The 17,517-nt window shown below is 48.2% G+C and overlaps 1 protein-coding gene across 1 annotated transcript in view; it reads right to left on the bottom strand.

Moving 5' to 3' along the window:
- Positions 1 to 303: 303 nt before the first annotated feature.
- Positions 304 to 17,517, bottom strand: part of Srpk1 (SRSF protein kinase 1) — a 40,175-nt gene continuing 22,961 nt past the window's right edge. Inside the window, exons 7-16 of the mRNA XM_051153435.1 lie at positions 15,815 to 15,921; positions 14,712 to 14,877; positions 12,781 to 12,806; positions 12,153 to 12,366; positions 11,376 to 11,789; positions 10,737 to 10,837; positions 7,199 to 7,306; positions 5,710 to 5,779; positions 3,125 to 3,217; positions 304 to 2,038 (exon numbers count right to left, since the gene is read on the bottom strand). Coding sequence (XP_051009392.1) covers positions 1,854 to 2,038; positions 3,125 to 3,217; positions 5,710 to 5,779; positions 7,199 to 7,306; positions 10,737 to 10,837; positions 11,376 to 11,789; positions 12,153 to 12,366; positions 12,781 to 12,806; positions 14,712 to 14,877; positions 15,815 to 15,921 — 1,484 coding nt within the window. The 3' untranslated portion in view covers positions 304 to 1,853. The remainder of the gene's footprint in view (positions 2,039 to 3,124; positions 3,218 to 5,709; positions 5,780 to 7,198; positions 7,307 to 10,736; positions 10,838 to 11,375; positions 11,790 to 12,152; positions 12,367 to 12,780; positions 12,807 to 14,711; positions 14,878 to 15,814; positions 15,922 to 17,517) is intronic.

The following is a 17,517-nucleotide window of genomic DNA, read 5'->3' as shown; positions in this document are numbered from 1 at the left end:
CCAGGTCCTCTGGCTCCTTACGTGGTAGGGGAAAGCCCTTATTTGGTGGGACTTGTTTCCAGAATGAAGTTCCAGGATCTCCCCCGAGTAAAATTCCCTGTGGAATCACTGATTGCAGCAAGCCTGCTGTTGGCCTGGGTTTCTTGGTCATGTCTCCAGGACCCCTGTAGGCCCACAGCCGACCTGCTGGCAACAGCCTCAGGCAGGTCTGCTATTGCTTTAGATGTCAACCCAGAGCGGAGTCAACTGCTGTGGGGTTTCCCTGCCGTTATGTGATGTCATCTGCTCTCTTTATTTTGATAGGTGCATAGGTAGCCTGACAGATTCTTTCTACAGGAACACGGCTGGTTCCAGCAGTAGCCAATCAAGAGCCAATGAATGGCCGGCCAGTTCCTCAGGTGACGCTGAGGAGTTACAGGAGGCTGCTTGCTGGTGAGCCAATCAGAGGGTGACTCTCCATCTTCCATACAGGCAGGAGGCAGGGGCCATCTCACTCGGCTTGCTAGGGGAGCCTTGGCTTGCACCTCCGTGGCTTTCTGCAAGTAAGGGGGTGAGCTGCTCCCAGAGTGCTGTAGTCAAGGCCCACTTGGTCCTTGCTAAATGAGCAAGCAGCTGTCATGTGACCCCAAGCCTGTCCTCCTGATGCTTGCTTCACCTAAGGAACATGTAATGTTTAGGTAATCAAGTCTATGAGAGGCCGAGCCTAAAACCAAATTCACAAAGCCTTTTTGCATTAAGAAGAAAAAGCCTCAAGTACATTTCAATCATCTCAAAATTGTAGTTAAAAACTTACACTATACAAGGAAATAGCAGCATAGGATGGCTAATGTCAAAACCAAGAGGGAAAGAACGAGAAAAGCACCATCCTCCCATCCCCTTGGCTCCTCACCCAAGGTTTCATGAAAGACCCCAAGCCTCTGAGAAATGACAACAGCAAAGCCACATGGGGAAACTGAGTCAAGCCAGAACTCTAGGCAAGGCAGGAAAAACTGGATGAAAGAAGAGAGATGTCTGGGAAGGACTTGGAATGTGGGAACACTCCCCAGATGGGACAGCTCTGAACCCCAAACCTCCCGTCCGGATCACCCCAGTGTTCTAGTACAGGACAGTCCACTCAAGCTCAGAAGTGCCAGAAGGGTGCTCAAAACAGGAAGAGCAGACCAAAGCAACAGAAGACATGGACAAGAACTAGTTCCACACCACCCGAGGCTCCCAGGGACTGTCACTCGCTGCTTCTGTTCTGTCCACATTAAAAATCAGACTCCAGATTCCAGGGCCTTAGGTGTGAGAGGACGAGAGGAATTGACAGTGCTCTCAACAGTGACAAAACGGTGCCCATCGAAAAACATAGCATAAAAGTCGCAGGGGGTAAAAATGTGAACATAGGAAACACAGAAAGAATCCAGGAAGATGAGGCGGCCTGGATACAGCACGTTTAATGTCTCCGCTGTTCACAGAATTCACACCCTTCCCCTCCTCAGCCGTGTGCTGGCAGCGGGATATGCACTAGAAAATATGACTCTTAGAGTCAGTGAATTAAGGACAGGCTCGCAGGTCTTACAGCTCTTTAAAAAGGGCACTGACAACCTAAAGGAAAGGGCAGGGCAGAGGGTGAGGCTGTTCATACGTTTAGTCTTTGGCAGAGCCCAACCAAGGCCAAATTCACCTAGGATGCCCAATGGCTGTGGGGATTTCCACAGGATCAAGGAAGCAAACCCAAATGAACATGTTGGATTAAGAAAAAAATCAGAAACCCTTGAAGAAAGAGCTTCACCCTGAAAAGGAAAGAGGGGGTGTGTCAGAGGGAAGGGCCGGGTGGGTCAGTGACGAGCTCCATACAGAGGCAGGAGGGCTTAGGAATTCAGCCACGGATGCCGGAGGCACTCGGCAGCAGTGGCTCTCTTCTCAGGGACGAGCTCCAGCATGGGCAGCAGGAAGCCCGTGAAGCCAGCAGCCTCCTCCTCGGGCCACTCGTACTTCTCCACCAGGACCTCCAGCAGTCCCCAAGGCTTCAGCTTGGTGATGTGTTTCAGGTCACCTGGGGGGAGACAGCACAGGCTCACAGTCCTGCAAATGCTGCTTCAAAATGAGGCAATGATTTAAAAATAAAAAGCTTACAGCAGGACATATGTACACAAAAGTGCCAACAAATCTAGACTCGCGGCCTCAGCGGCACCACTCTGAGTGCTCAACAAATGACAGGCAAATCACACAGGCCTTTGTGAGCCAGGCAGCCTCCACCACTGAGCTGTACCTTCAACTTGAAGTGGCAGTTTCTAGAGGTGCTATGGCATGTTGCCTGAAGTGATCTTGAAATCCTGGCTCCTGCCTCTCAAGCAACAGGAACTAGGGGGCTCTGTCCTGCCTGTATGACGCACCTAAAGGCTTATTAATAGCTTTCCCACCAGGCATGTCAGTGCACGCCTGTAATCCCAGCACTCGGGAGGCAGAGGCACAGAGCACTGTGAGTTTAAGGCCAGCCTGGTCTACAAAGCGAGTCCAGGACAGCCAAGGCTACACAGAGAAACCCTGTCTTGAAAAAACAAAAAAGAAAAACAGAACAAAACCAAAAGCTTTCCCAGGGCAATGCTAAGAACCTCCACGTGCGGACATTTGGGCACCTTTTTCTGGGGGCTACCAAATCACACCCGCTGTGACTGACTTTGAACACAAAGGGACCCTTAAGAGCATCTTATCATTTTCCTGCTCACGAGACTTAAGCTGTTTCTCAAGATGGCCCTGCCCGGGCTCCTCAGTGCTGGTTAGCAGCCGTGAGGACAGGGGCATATGGCCCGACAAACACTAGCCCAGACAGCTCCTAGACCCTTTGATTCGTTTTCCATTTCAGTTTCACACTCAGTGTATGAGAAACACAGAATCAAAACATTTGAAGTAGGGGTGGGCACACACCTCTAACCCAGCAGGAGGATTGTAAGTTCCATGTCAGCCTGGAAGACACAGAAGAAACCACCCAGACCCAGCTCAGCGCCTGTGAAGCCACGCTGAGGGCTCAGGGTGTACTCACTCTCTGCAGTACCCAGGGAACAGGACCCAGAAACACGCACCTTCTCGTGTCAGACGCTTTTACCCCTTTAAGAACTGGGAACAAATAGATTTGCTTTACCTTTTTTGGTGAAAAATTCCTTGGAGTATTTTCCCGCCACAATGAGCTTGCGAGGCACCTTCCCCAGAAGTTCTATGATCAAAGCGATGTGATCTGCACACACAGGCATTTCAAAGCAAAGAACACAAGAGCAGAAATGACAAATGTGCTTCTAGACACAGGAGGTGACAGACGCCACTGTATAGGGCACTGCACACTTGCTTTCTGTCCTAGAGGAGAAATGGACTGTGTATTTAATGCAGAGTTCACTCCAAAGACACCAGCTCAGCACCGCTCCAGGCAGCCCAGAGGGAGATCCAAAGTTAACCCTGGCTGAGAAGCTCTGATGGCTCGAGTGGTCCCTGGGCTGGTCTACCTGAGACCGGGGAAGTCCTCTGACCATTCAACTCTGTCTAGCAGCTCTACAGCATGAGCCCAGTGGGCTGAAACCAACAGGGTCAAAGTGAAGCAGGAAGCAAGGTTTTCCATGAGCATGTTCCCAATGGGGTAGCTGGTTCGTGACAAATAAAACCAATGTGTCCAGGGCAGACTGAGAAGACTACAGATGTGCCTGCCCACCTGCCAGCTTCCTAAGTTTGGAAGCTCATCTATACCACAGCTTTACTTTAGGCCATAAGCCTGGGTCTAGTGGGTTCTTCAGGCAGAGGAAACACCACATTAGCATTCCCAGATCACTACAATTGCTAAATAAATCACACACATTTAAAAGCCAAGGTGCAGAGGAACAGCCGGGGTTGGGGACTGGCCTGGCCATGAGTTCGGACTGGAGGATGGAGAACAGGGCCCCTACATGGGACCTTTCACACAGACTTTAACTTTCAGCTTGGTAGCTGAAGGTCCCATCCCATGTAACTGTAATCATTGTGTGTATTCTGTAGCATGTACGTTCATGGAGTCTTGTCAAGCAAAGACACAGTATCTAAGAGAGAGACAGTAGGGCATTTTAAAGCTCTGTAAACCTATAGCTCTGCATTTCTAGAGCACTAGCTTTTCCACCTTCCACAGGCCACAACCCTGTAACACACACAGCTCCTTACTGTGCTGACCTGCAACCATAAAATCATTTTCATTGCTACGTCGTAACTCTACTTTCGCTGCTGTTATGAATCATGACGTAAATATCTGATATTTAGGGTAGCTGATAGGTGAGCCCAAAGGGGTCAGGACCCACAGGCTAAGAGCATCTGTCTCAGAGAAGAAAAGCGAGCAGAGAGCAGGACTGTCCTTGTGGACCCTGCCATCATTACGCCACCTTCTAACAAGAGGCATGTGGTGTGGCAGCTTCATAGAAACACGCCCTAACTGCACCGAGCAAAACAAGCAGGCTTCTGACCTGCCATTTCTCAACAGTGCTTAGAGTTTTAGCAAGGCATACTCACATGGTCTACTCATATGCAAAGGCAGCAGCTGTGCTGCACAACAGAACAGAGGGCATACCTGGCTCCACAAAGCCTGGCTCCCCAACATTTTTTTATTCACCAGAAATCTGGACATGAGGCTGGCAAAACCAGATGTTCCTCACTGTCTTCCCCACTGGCCTTAGGTGGAGCAACCGACAGTTTGGGCTTCACAGGGCCACAAAATTTAAATCCACTGTATTTTGTTTTAAAACAGAATTTTGTACAACTTAAAAAGAAAAGAAAATAAACATAGCTTTAATTTGTAGAAAAGAGAAACGCTGGGCCGGGTGTGGTGCTGCCTCCAAGTAGTGTTGAAGATTAAGATTAGATTACAGGGGACTGGAGAGATGGCTCAGCAGTTGAGAGCACTGACTGCTCTTCCAAAGGACCTGGGTTCAATTCCCAGCCCCACATGGCAGCTCAAACCTGTCTGTAACTCCAAGATTTGACACCCTCATACAGACATACATGTAGGCATAACACCAATGCACATAAAATAAAAATAAATTAATTAAAAAAAAAAAAGATTAGATTACAAATCAACATCAAGTCATAACTGACAGGTCATGTGAGCAGGGTGAAAAGTCACTGACTTCTAAGGAAGACAAGCAGATGCTGAAAAGGAAACTCAACAAAACAGAGAACCCCAAATTGGCAAGTCAGCCATTGTGGGCTGCTGGAGCTCTTCAGTATTTCTTTCTCTTTTTCTCCCCATCCCTGTTTCTTAAACCAAGGGTGATCTCATAGAGCCCAGGCTGGCAGGCAAGGCTGAGCCTTCTGCCAGCTCTCCAGGGCTGGGCTTGCAGCCATGTGCCGTCTCCCCAATGTAAGCGGTGCAGGGACTTGTTCTCAGGGCTCACACATGCCAGTCGAGCACCTCAGCAATGAGCTGCCCATCTTTACTATCTTTCCTTCAGTGTCTTCTCTATCTGAGCCCAGTACAGAGTGTCTACTTTTAAACTTGTGAGAAAGAGTATCGATGTGTAGCCTAGGCTGGCCAAGACCCTGTGACCTTCCTGCTTCTGCCTCCTTAGTGCTAGGATGACTTCAATGTCCCACTCAGCTTCTCCACTTCCGGGGTCTTACATGTACCTGGCACAGTAACAAAAGCCTATGAACTATCAATGCTGCTGGTTACAGTGGGAAGTGTAGCTGCTACCCCAATAGCTGTAAAAGGCAACTCACCTTCATCTCGCGTGTAATCCTCCCCTGAATGAGGCTCAAACAAATAGTCACCTGTGGCTAGTTCAAAGGCCTGAGAGAGAGAGAGAGAGACGGCATGTGAAAGCATCCAAGACACAGAGTGCCTACTGCTAGGAGTCCTAACCTAGGTGACACAGCTGTATCAATAAAAACTGGGGAAGAAAAAAAAAAACAACCCATCATCAATTAGCAATGACACTGCGGTATCCCACTGGGTAAAAGCAACCAATATAAATTAAAGCACAAACAAACCAAAGTGGAAAAAGGAAAACACAGAACACAAAAGCAGAGTGGATAGAGGCGATGAGCAGTGGGCTAACCTCGACTAACAATACAGTGAAGACAGAGAAGACTCAGAATGTTCCTTAATAATTGCACTTCACTCATTAGTTCCCCCTGTGTGTGTGACTGTGGTGACAACTTTCTTCCCCACCATGTATGCCTCAGGCTGTCAGGGGCCTTTATCCAGCTCATAGGCCTACGATTCTGCATGTTCTTGCCACCAAGAGACCATGCCTGAGGTGACTCAGATTTCATCACGACACTCTGTACCCCAGAAACATGTAGCTCGCTCACACTGCTCTCCTCCAGCCATGCCGAGCTTCCCTGTGGCCAGACAAGGGCACCAACGGGTGTTCCAAATCACTTTTGAGAAGAGCAGCTCCCTCTTGTGCTGGAATCTCAAATCGTCTAGAAATGCAAACAACCCTCCAGATTTTGCTGATGTTTCTGACAATCTTGACTATGTGACCCAGGACGGTCCTACCCTGGATTCCTGGCAACCCTCCTGCCTTACCACCCATAGCCAACCCTCTCCTCTGTAAGCCTTAACTCTGAGAACTTTGATCTTGTGGGACGAATGAAACCGTAATTAAGATGTGCACACAGAGGACCTTCCCTGGTGGTGACACAGTCCAGCAAGAGTCTTATCCGTGTCTGCCTCCTCGCCCCCCATCATCTCTGTTAGTCTGGCCCTGAATTTGTATCCACAGTAACAAAATGCTAAGCTACACTCCCTGAGCAAGTGGGACCCTCCAATTAATCCTGTGGTCAGCAGCCGACTTGGAAACGCCAGCCCTTGAGGGCACTCATGTAGGGACCATGTCATCAGCCTGTTTAGTATGAGCAGCCAGGGTCTTTCTGAGCATGGCTCAAGCCCACAAAACAATGATGCCTGCTGGCCAGCGCTGACCACCACAGACGGCCATAAAGGGGGAAAGCCGTAATCAAGGAACAATGCACCCCAGCAGAAAGCAGTAGGTGACTGGGGCTACTGAACTGCAGAAGACACACGCCTTCCCAGGAGTGTCCCCAGTCTGCAAACAGGTCAAGGACACTAGTAATCTACTAATACAGAAAACCAATGTCTCAGAACATCTGCTTTCATTACCCCCACCCCTAGGGGTTCTGTGAGCAGCTGTGTTGCTTTGCTAGAAAACTGCAGCTAGCAAACAGGCAAGGTAGGGCTCACCATGCACGCGGTGCTCCAGATGTCAGCAGGGGTGTTGTAGCCAGATCCTAGCAGGACTTCCAATGACCGATACTGCCGTGTCTGGATGTCTTCAGTGAAATGCTTGTGCTGAATAATTCAATGAGTGGAGATCCGTAATAGTCATTTATTTAAAAAAAGAAAAACAACAGAGACTAAAGTAAGTTCTCTTTAGCTAATTTCACAAGCATTGTTACAGTAAAAATTTATCAGTTCAGCCTAAAATTGCTAAATAAAGACACAGAGTCCAAGGCTGTCAGCTCCACGCTGGCGGAAACTATACTAATACAAATCTACTCCTAAATTACGGTAAACAAACTACTCTAAACTGATACATAATACATAGACCCCAAGCTACGAGGCTCCACCGGCCGGCCATTCTTCCCTCTGTCCTTCTCCCCAGTCAATCTTCTCTCCCTCAACTGCCAAACTTGCTCTTCCTCCCCCAGCAAGCCCCGCCTTCCACTTCCTGTCCTTCTGCCCAGGTGATTGGCTAAACAGCGCTTTATTGATGGTCGATACATCCACTCAGCATTCCTCCACAATTCCTTTTAGTCTAATTAAAAAAACAAACAAAAAACTTTTATATCTTTACACCAATACACAACACACACACACAAGAGCCGCAGGGCAATCGTTACGTTCATGCTGTGCTCATAATGTCTCGCTGTCTTCAACCCCATCAGAGACTTGAGAAGGAATAAAGTTAATTAGCTGAGTGAACAGGAAGTGCAGGTTAGCAGCTTCCAAAATGGGGGGTGGGGTGGGGCGGGGAGAGACAGAGACACGTTGCTAACTGAACAGTCACTCGAAACTCTTTAACACGTTGGAGCATCGTCTTCAGCCTTCTGGCCCACTTTATCTGGCAGGCACGTTTGTGAAGCAGGGACTACAGAGGACTTGCTTACCCTGTCTGGGCAGAGTTAGGCCGTCAACTCCACCTGCATCCCAGCTTGCCCATTTCAGGCAGAATTCTGTCTGTGGCAGAAAGCAAGGACATTTCGGCCCAGTGGCTGGTTTGCCACACCTGAAGCCATCTCCATAAGGAGGCTCCTTGATGCTCATTACCTTCTTTGAGGCAGGCTGGGTGTTGCCAGGAGTCAATCTGTCTCATTTTCAAAGAATTCTCAAAACAAAATTTCTTTAAATGCCATATTCTGTAGGTCTCTGAGGTTTTTGAAGACTTAATCTAAATATTTTACCTTATCTATCTATTAAACCTAGGCTGTATAGTCTTGTGATAAAATTGAATAGTGCAGTGAATTAGAAACAAGCTTATTTTACATCACTCTCTAATATCCTATACCAGTGAATTAAAAACAGCCTTGTGAGTAACAACTAAGGCCTTAAGTTGCAGAGTGGATTCAATAATCCACCTTTGGTCCTCTCATTCCTATATACTTCTATATTCTCAGGGAAAATCCCTGAGTCCAACCTCATTCTCTCTCTGAACAAAACCAGTAATAAATAATACAACCAATTCCCAATGAAGATAAACCTCCACAGCCCCAAACCTTACCCAACCCCCCTTAAGGGAAATGGGACGGTGTTCTCTTTTTAAGGCTTCTTCACGCTGATCTGGGATGAATAATACCTATACAGGGGCCAAATAAAACTAGGAAAATGGTTAAACAAGCTGAGATAGCATTTGTGGTCCAGGCTCTAAATGTTGAGAAATTCAGGCTTAATAAAAGTCCTGTGTGGGACAGTCTAAAATGCTGGACCAATTGGAACCAGGAGCTTTCTCCAAAGCTGTCCTGGGAGATGCTCTGCTGTGATGACAGGCGAGTCAAGGCAAGGCCATATTAGACCTAGAAACATGGTTGGACAATCAGGACACCCAAGCCTGGTAGGGTAGGCGAGCGGCAGCACCACACTGGGCACAACGAAAAGACCTCATATAGCCATGGACGTGGGAGAAGAATTTCACTCACAAGGCCCAGAAAGCTCTGTTAATAGTCACAGCAGAAAAGAGTAGTAATAAATGAAATACTTAAGAGCACAGGAAACAGAAACAGCAACAGCAGAACAATGAGAAAAGCAGGCCGGCCCTTCAGGGTGATGCAGATTTCTTAGATGCCAGGAGTGCTTGCTGAAATGGTGGGTTTCAGGTTCTAAAAGGCAGCCAGCCTGCGAGCCGCCCAGGCTGCTATGCCTATCCTAGCAAAATAGCCCCTTATAACTGTGGGAGAAAGACCTGGCCCAGTAAGAGACAGGCTCCAGAAACTGATGACCCTTAGACCAGCTCTACACAAGACCTTGAAGGAAGCCTTGACTACAGGCTGCTGTTGGGCTGAGGGCACTGCTTTTCTCCTCTCATACTGGTTTGAGCCATCACAGGCAAAGGACAGGCGGGCGGGGACACAGCACAATGCATTACCAGCTCCCAGGCAGGAACTTGTCCCAGGGAGTGAAAACCTAACCAGGCAGATGCTGGATTTAAAGTCAAATCTGCACTGTCTCTAAACCACACACGGTAAAACTGATACATAAAGACAAAGCAAACAAAAACCCAAGCCCAAAACAAACAAAAACAAGACTCAAGCGTTTTGGAAATCATATAAAATCCCATTATTGAATGCCAGAAGTTGGCAAATTGAAGAAATGGCTGAAAAGTGAGAACTGACTAGAGTTCAGCCAGGTGGGACACACCAGTACCCAATGGGAGAGGGTGAGGAGATTATAGACATTTCAGCAGTGATACGTGAAAGGCAGCACACAGGGCAAAGAAAATAGCTACGGTAGGCCTGAGTGTGACCCCCCAGCACCTACGTGGAAGACAGGCGGGGACGGCACAGGAAGGTCTTTGGAGGAATGACAGGCAGGACAAGCTAGCTGAAGAACGGCCAGGCCCAGGTTCAGTGAGAGGCCCTGTGTAAAGGAGGGCTGTCCAGTCAGGAACGTGGCACGTGGTGCCACTACTCAGGTTTTGGTATTTTGAGACAGGGCTTCTCTGTGTAGCCTTGGCTGTCCTAGGACTCAGAGATCTGCCTGCTTTTGCCTCCCCAGTGCTGGGACCAAAGGTGTGCTGCACTACCACCACCACCACCGGGCTGCAAAGAAACTATTACTAAAAAAATATATAATCACATGTATTTTGAAGTTAAGTAACAGAACACTTCGGCACAAAGCCTCTGATGCAGCCATTCCACGTGAGCTGACTCAGGACCCTGCATCTAGAGATGGCCATTGTAAGAGCAAGTCTGCAGTAACGGGCACACTTGCAATACACACAGCCACCCGAATCTCTATCAATGCCTGGTGAGCAAAACGGTAACTGCATTGACAAGGCTACAGCTTTGAAAGTCAATGTGCACTCTGAGGATGGAGCTGTGTGAGGGAGGAGGGTATGACGAGGGCCCCAAGGGCAAAGTGAGCAAAGGTGAGGAAGAAGCTGCAGGCGTGACTGAAGCAGGAAAACGGAGCTGGGTGGGGCTTGGGGTTGATCCCCCACAGTATCCTCCTTTCCATGCTATGCTAAGTCAGTCATTTCAGAACACAGCACATGAGTGTGACTCACCACCCAGCAGGCGTTCCCAAGGTCAGCGATCTTCACCTTGAGTTTTTCAGCATTTTTTGGCTCAAGGGGATTAATAAGAAAGTTTCCAGCAGTGAATTTTCCTACAGACAACAGCCATTATCAGTAAGAATGTAATGAATCTGATAGCCTAAGGGAAACAAAGGTCTCCACAGTGAGACTTAGCTAGTCAGCCCCTCCCCCACCCCCGGGCAACCAGTGAGGAAGCTTTCTAAGCCTCCAGTTTCTAGGATGCAAAACCCCCACAGGATGCATTTAAACGGACTGGAGACATGGCTATGTGGTCTGCTCTTCCAGAGGTCCTGAGCTAAATTCCCAGGAACCACGTGGCGGCTCACAACCGTCTACATCCTCTACTGCCCTCTTCTGGCTGCGGGTGCACATGCAGATGGACGGAGCACTCATATAATGAAGTAACCTGCACACCAGAAGACGCAGCTCAGGAGTGGAGTCTGCCCAGCGCACCACCCGCTTCACTGAAAAATAAATACCCCTCTCTCCACCAAAAAACCCAAACCAGAGCCTGCTGTAAACCCGAAGTTAGAAAACCCTCGGCACCAGTGTGTCCGGGGATTTGAGCCCGAGCTGCGCGGGCAGAGCTGTGGAGGCTGTGTGTGGTACCTTTGCTGTCCAGCGGCCCGTTGTGCTCCTGCTCCTGCTCATCCCCAGAAGGTGTCTCCGCCCGAATGCTGTCCTCAAGATGGTTGGCGTCCTGCTCGCTGAGTGACTGCTCTACAGAGGACTGGCACACCATGGTCTCTGACACCTCAGAGGTCACAGGTGTGCAAGAATCCGTTTCTTGAGATGCACTGCTGTCTCCATTTGGGGAGTGTAGGAAACTAGGTTCCTGCTTCAAAGTGTGCGCATCACAGTCGTTAGCATTACGTAGGTCCTCTTTAAGCCTCATTGTTTCATTATTACTGTTTTCAGTGTAATTAGCGATTCCAATTACTCCATTGCAATTAACTTCTGCTGTACCACCCTCTACATCACGTTCCGTGAGTGTCTGATCCTGGCCAGGGGAACTGGACTCTTCTGAGGAACAAAGAGAAAAGGATGCATGTGTGTGCAGTTAACAACGGGACAATTGTCACAAGATTAAAGCATTTTCTAGAGCTCATAATGAGTGGCATAAAAACAAGACAGCAGCCCTCTAACAGCTGCTGACGGAGGACAAACACTTCATCCTTACCCAGTAGCTACAAGTCTAGCTCCACTTCTGGGGAGAAAGCAACAAGTTACACTTTACCACGGCCGGCCTACATTACGGCCAGGTCTCAGTCCTCACAGGACACCCCCACAGACGAGCTGCATACATGAAACCAAACATCACATAACAACGATAACAACCAGTGCTCAAGAGTGCCATCAAGTCACTGTCGCAATGCTCTGTTATACCAAGTTTCTCTCGGGTCATGTTATTAGGTGGGTTCTCTGTCAAGGGTCTTTCAACAGGACTCTCTGGTTCTTCTGGCTGGTTAGGTCTTTCTTGCCCAGGGCCCGACTCTTTCTCCGTTTCCTCAATTTCCTGTATTCGCTTCTCTAGTAATTCTGCCTGGCGCTTCTGCTTCTTCTTCAATTTCTTCTTCTTATTCTTTGACATTTTGTCAGCCTGGGCGGAGATTACAAACAGATAAGGCCTTCAGGTGGCTAATCCATTACCCCTGGTTGGAGACGATTGTTAACTTTAATTATTTCCTAATTAAATTCCACTCTTTCCCTGGTATTTCATTAATGTAAAATCTGAAGATTTTCTATGAAACTGAATAAAAAAGGACATTAATAAGACGTCTTTGTCTTCTGGTCTGTGGGGCTTGTTACTCAGACACCTCTGTTACAGAAGCCTCATCAGGACAAACTTGCTGACGACACGATGGCATTTACTGAAGAAAAATCACAAAAGCGCAGGACATAGTCTTTTTCTTTCCTTTCCAAAGTCTAAGCAAGCTATGACCTTTCACATTGCACCTGCACCCAGCACTCAGAGACCACGAGTAACACAGAAGCACTGTGTGCTTATACTTACTGGCTTAGGTTGTGGAGCAGTACTGACTGAAAAGAAAGAGAAAAACAGTAAGAGTCCCGGCACTGGCAGGCAAGAAGGTAGGTTAGGGGCCCTCCCCTCACACAGTCTACACTGTCTAAGTGACACTTCAGGAAGCTGCATTATTTTTTAAGAAAACAATCAATACATAGAAAGATGACAAATGTTATTTAAAGTAGTCTGTTTGTTTGTTTTTTGGGGGGCGGGGTTTTCGAGACAGGGTTTCTCTGTGTAGCCTTGGCTGTCCTGGACTCGCGCTGTAGACCAGGCTGGCCTGGAATTCACTGCAGTCCGCCTGCCTCTGCGTCCTAAATGCTGAGATTCGAGGCGTGTGCCACCACGCCCGGCATTGTTTGTTTTTTTAAAAAGACAAAGCCTCACTAGGTAGACCTGGCTGGCCTTAAACTCATAAATTCACTTGCCTCTGTCTGCTGAAATTAAAGGCGTGCACCTCTTTGGCCAGCTTAGCCAAAGTCATAAAGACTGTAAAATGTTCTCCCCACCAGTGCCCATCTATGCAGAGTCAAGCTCAGTTAATGCCACAGCTGCTCACACCAGCGCTGCACTTTCCATGCACAAGCAGCCAGCATTCCTGCTTCTTTATGTTCCCCTCTGGCACTTGCCAGTTTTATTTCTTTTAAGAAAAAAGAAAAAAGAAAAAAAAAAGCATTTGGATACAGTGGTGCACTTGGGAGGCAGAGGCAGGCGGTTCTCTGTGAGTTCAAGGACAGCCTGGTCTACACAGTGAACCCAGGACAGCCAAGGCCACACAGAGAAACCCTGGCTCGAAAAACCAACAACAGCAAAAAGACAGAGAAAGAAAAAAAGAAAAGAAAAGGGAAAAGCATGGTGTTTTTACTGTATGGCTTTGTGGCACAATGCATGCATGTGGAGGTCAGAGGGCAACTCTGGAGTCAGTTTCCCACGTTTGCCTTGTATGGGTTCTACGAATCAAACTCTGCTCAGCAGGTGTGCACGGCACATGTCATGTGCTGGTGCACTCCCTGCCAGTGTTAAAGGGTGATCTGGGGCACACTACAGGTGATGGCTGGGCTGGGCTGAGTTGTTTCATCTCCTCCCCAGGTCGTCAGGGCGGCCATGCAGTTCAAGCTCCTCTCCTCTTACAACTGAGCCCTCCGCAACAGCTGCCGCCTCCTGCTGCTTGTCTGCTCTTCCTTTCAAGGAACAAGTGTCAAGTGCTTCTTCCAATACAATCCAGCTTCTAAAATAAAACTCTGCACAGCCTATGGCAAAGCTGCCCAGTCAGCAATCACCACACACTGAGATCAGCACCGTGGCGCTCTACGAGCTACGCCACCAGGTGACTCGGCTAAGGTGTCCTCATCAGTGAAGACAGCTGCGGTTCTCCCCGGCCATGTCACCCAGTCCTCACCAAGTGTGTGAGCACCAATGGGCAAATACATAGGGAGCGCCCAGTGTCACGCACAATTACAATCTAGGCATGGGGGACTGAGACACAAGGATCGGGAGCCCAACTCAGCCCGGCTGGTGTGTAAGAAGACACTTGCTACCCAGGCTAACTACCTGGGCCTGACTCCCCAAGACCCACAGGGTGGTGGACTGACTCCCACACGCCGTCCTAATGTCCACATGCACAAAAGCTGCCCTTACAAAGTCAACATTTTAAAGTTCTTAAAAAACAAACAAACAAACAAACAAACAAACAAACCTTAAAACAGTAACTTAAGTCAGATATTTTACTGTGTAGATATTTTTATCTAAAAAACAACTGCTCATTTTCTCCCCATTTGGAAGAATCCTGCTAAGTGTCTTGAATGTTGCTGGTGTTTCTAAAGCACCTTCTCAGTAAGTGAGTGCTGTTCCACAGTCTATGACCAAGTGAGAACAGAATTCTTCCTGAGGTTCTGACTCAAGCAGAGCTCCCCGTGTACCTGCAGACCCAGAAGGCGGGGGCGCCCCAGATCGCTGCCATTCCGCGGCTTCTGCAGCCAGCCTCCGCACGTACTGGCCGTTCACGGACAGCAGGATGTTCTCTGGCTTGATGTCCGTGTGGATGATGCGGCACTTGGTGTGTAAATAGTCCAGGCCCTGCAGCACCTGAATGCAGATAGAGCAAAGTCTCTTCAGCGCAAGATCACAACACACTTTAAAAAACCAAAGAGACAGCTCAGCCGATAAGGATGCTGGCTGTTCTTCCAGAAGACCCAGCTCAACTCCAGTCTCAGGGAACGCAGCACCCTCTGCCAGTCTCTTGTCTACACCAGGCACACATGCGAAGCAGACATGCAGGCAAATACTACACTTTTTTTTTTTCAAGACAGGGTTTCTGTGTAGCCCTGGCTGTCCTGGACTCGCTTTGTAGACCAGGCTGGCCTCAAACTCACAGTGATCTACTTGCCTCTGCCTCCCGAGTGCTGGGATTAAAGGCATGCGCCACCACCGCCAGGCTCCACACACTTTAAAGAAATTTTATTTATTTATTTATATTATTTTATGTGCACTGGTGTTTTGCCTGCATGTGTGTCTGTGTGAGGGTGTCAGATATTGGAGTTACAGTTATGAGCCGCCATGTGAGTGCTGGGAATTGAGCCTGAGCCCCGTGGAAGAGCAGCCAGTGCTCTAAACCCCTGAGCCAACTCTCCAGCTCCTCCCCCCCCCCCGCCCCTTTTTTTAAAAGCACAATGCCAGCTTTTGTGTCTGGTGTTAGGAATCCAAACTTAGGTCTTCACACTCAGGGGCAGACCCTTCCTGAGTGAATCATTTCCCAGCCGTAATCATTAGTTTCTAAAGTTTTGTTATGAACAGGAAACACCTGACATTTTTATGTAAAAAGGTACCATAGCCAGGTGTAGTGGTGAAAGCCTTTAAAATCCCAGCACCCAGGAAGAAAATGTAGGCCTCAGTTCTGGGGCAGCATGGTCTACACAATTATAGGTTTTTCCTTCCCCTCCCCCCCAAAAAAAGAGAGAGAGAGAGCACCCCACAGGCCTGGGGGGAAGTATGCCACACACACAGCAATGACCAACATACATACTTGCTGGATGATTTTTTTGACACAAGGCAGTGGAAGCCCCTGATAGTTGGACTTGATGATCCACTTGAGTAGATGATGCCCCAACACTTCAAACACCATGCAGATATCTAGGAGTCCGTTAGGAAAAAGGACGCACAAGAAAACAGGCAAACGTGGGCCCCACCACAATAAAAACATCAAGGTTACTTTTTCAGTCACAGAACTACTTTGCAATTATGAAGCTTTCAATAATGACATCTGTAATCAGTGACAACTCACAGGAGAGAACTGTGAGGAAGGCCAGTTAGGGCTGAGAGTGAGCACATTAACACACTCAGATGGTGAAAGGGAAGAAAGGTCTGGGTGTGCAAATGGGCAGAGTGGCAGGCTCAAGGGCTGGTCAGATTCAGGGTTCCTTCAGCATCACTGAGGCGACACTCGCACTCTCACAGGCTCAAAGTAAAGAACACACTCTTCCTTAGCAACAATGACAAGGTAAAAAACTTAGCTGGAAAGGAGAAGATGACACCAACATGTTTTTGTCTCTAGTGGAGTGGAACACGCCTAGGGTTTTGTGAGACAAGCGCCCAGCACTGGGTTACCCCTCCCCTGCCGACATTTTAAAAAACAGCTCTGACTTGCTTTAGACAGCTGTGCTGCTCAGCCTGGTGCCACTGCAGTCTTCACGCCTGTATGCTGCACACCCTGTGGCAGTGCAGAGGCTCTGCAGCCATGCTGGTGCTGACCAACTCAGCTTCTAAAGACTGGAAAGCCAAGCTGCAGGCCTAACATTTTGATGCTAAAAGGAAGCCTAAGCTTTCTGAGATGGGCAAGCCTAGGTCTACTCACAAGGTGGTTGTGGAGACAGTACAAGAGCAGTAGGCAGCATCTCTGTTGCTAACAGGACCATGCTAGTGTGTGGCACCATTCTGAGGGACGTTATAAGTTACTATACTACTTTAAAATGAAAGTTAATATGAATACAGAATTTGAGGAAGGGCAAAAGAAAGTTTCCTAGAAAAAGCCAAATAATAAATATACATGCTGTGGTAACAGAAACAACATTCCTATTTCCAAGAAATACACAAACAATAAGACTGCCTGTAAAATCTGCAGGTAAACTAACAGCCCAGGGTGGAGACCCCCTCACAGATACGCACACACAGCAGGGCAGGCCTCTCTGATTAGTACAAGTGACAAGTCACATCATTTGCTGATTCAATGCAATAAAGAGCACACATCACTCACACACAACGGTGAGGACCGACTAATCCAAGAAAAGAACCACACAGACCTAAATTAAGGGATGAACAAGTAGCTTTAGTTTTTAAGCAACCTCAGGCAACACATAACAGGGCTCCATTTGCGCAACTCAAACAACCATAAACAGGAGGCAGTGGCACCGGGCAACAAGGGCAGTAGTCCCAGAAGAGGAAGGTCTTGAGACTCTCTAGGCAGTCTCGTGAGCTGTGAATCTAGGGAGTCCCAGACAGGGACAACGCACAGCACAAGGTGCCAAAGGGAAAGCTGGACCACCATGGTAGAAGCCTGCTGCTGCTCCCTTCATTAATCCCAAGAGTGCTCAAGCACTGGGGTAAGGAAACATCTCAAAGTGTTTCTGTGCACTGTGTCAGCATTACCCTTGTATTATTCAAATGCAGATCTGATTACAGGCTGGACTCTGGCACTGCCATTTTTAAGAAGCATCTCTAGTCTCAATGTTT

Source organism: Acomys russatus, chromosome 11, assembly GCF_903995435.1.
Source record: "Acomys russatus chromosome 11, mAcoRus1.1, whole genome shotgun sequence".
Lineage (NCBI taxonomy): Eukaryota > Metazoa > Chordata > Mammalia > Rodentia > Muridae > Acomys > Acomys russatus.
The sequence above is the reverse complement of the archived record's forward strand: the minus strand, read 5'-3'. Positions and strand labels throughout refer to the sequence as shown.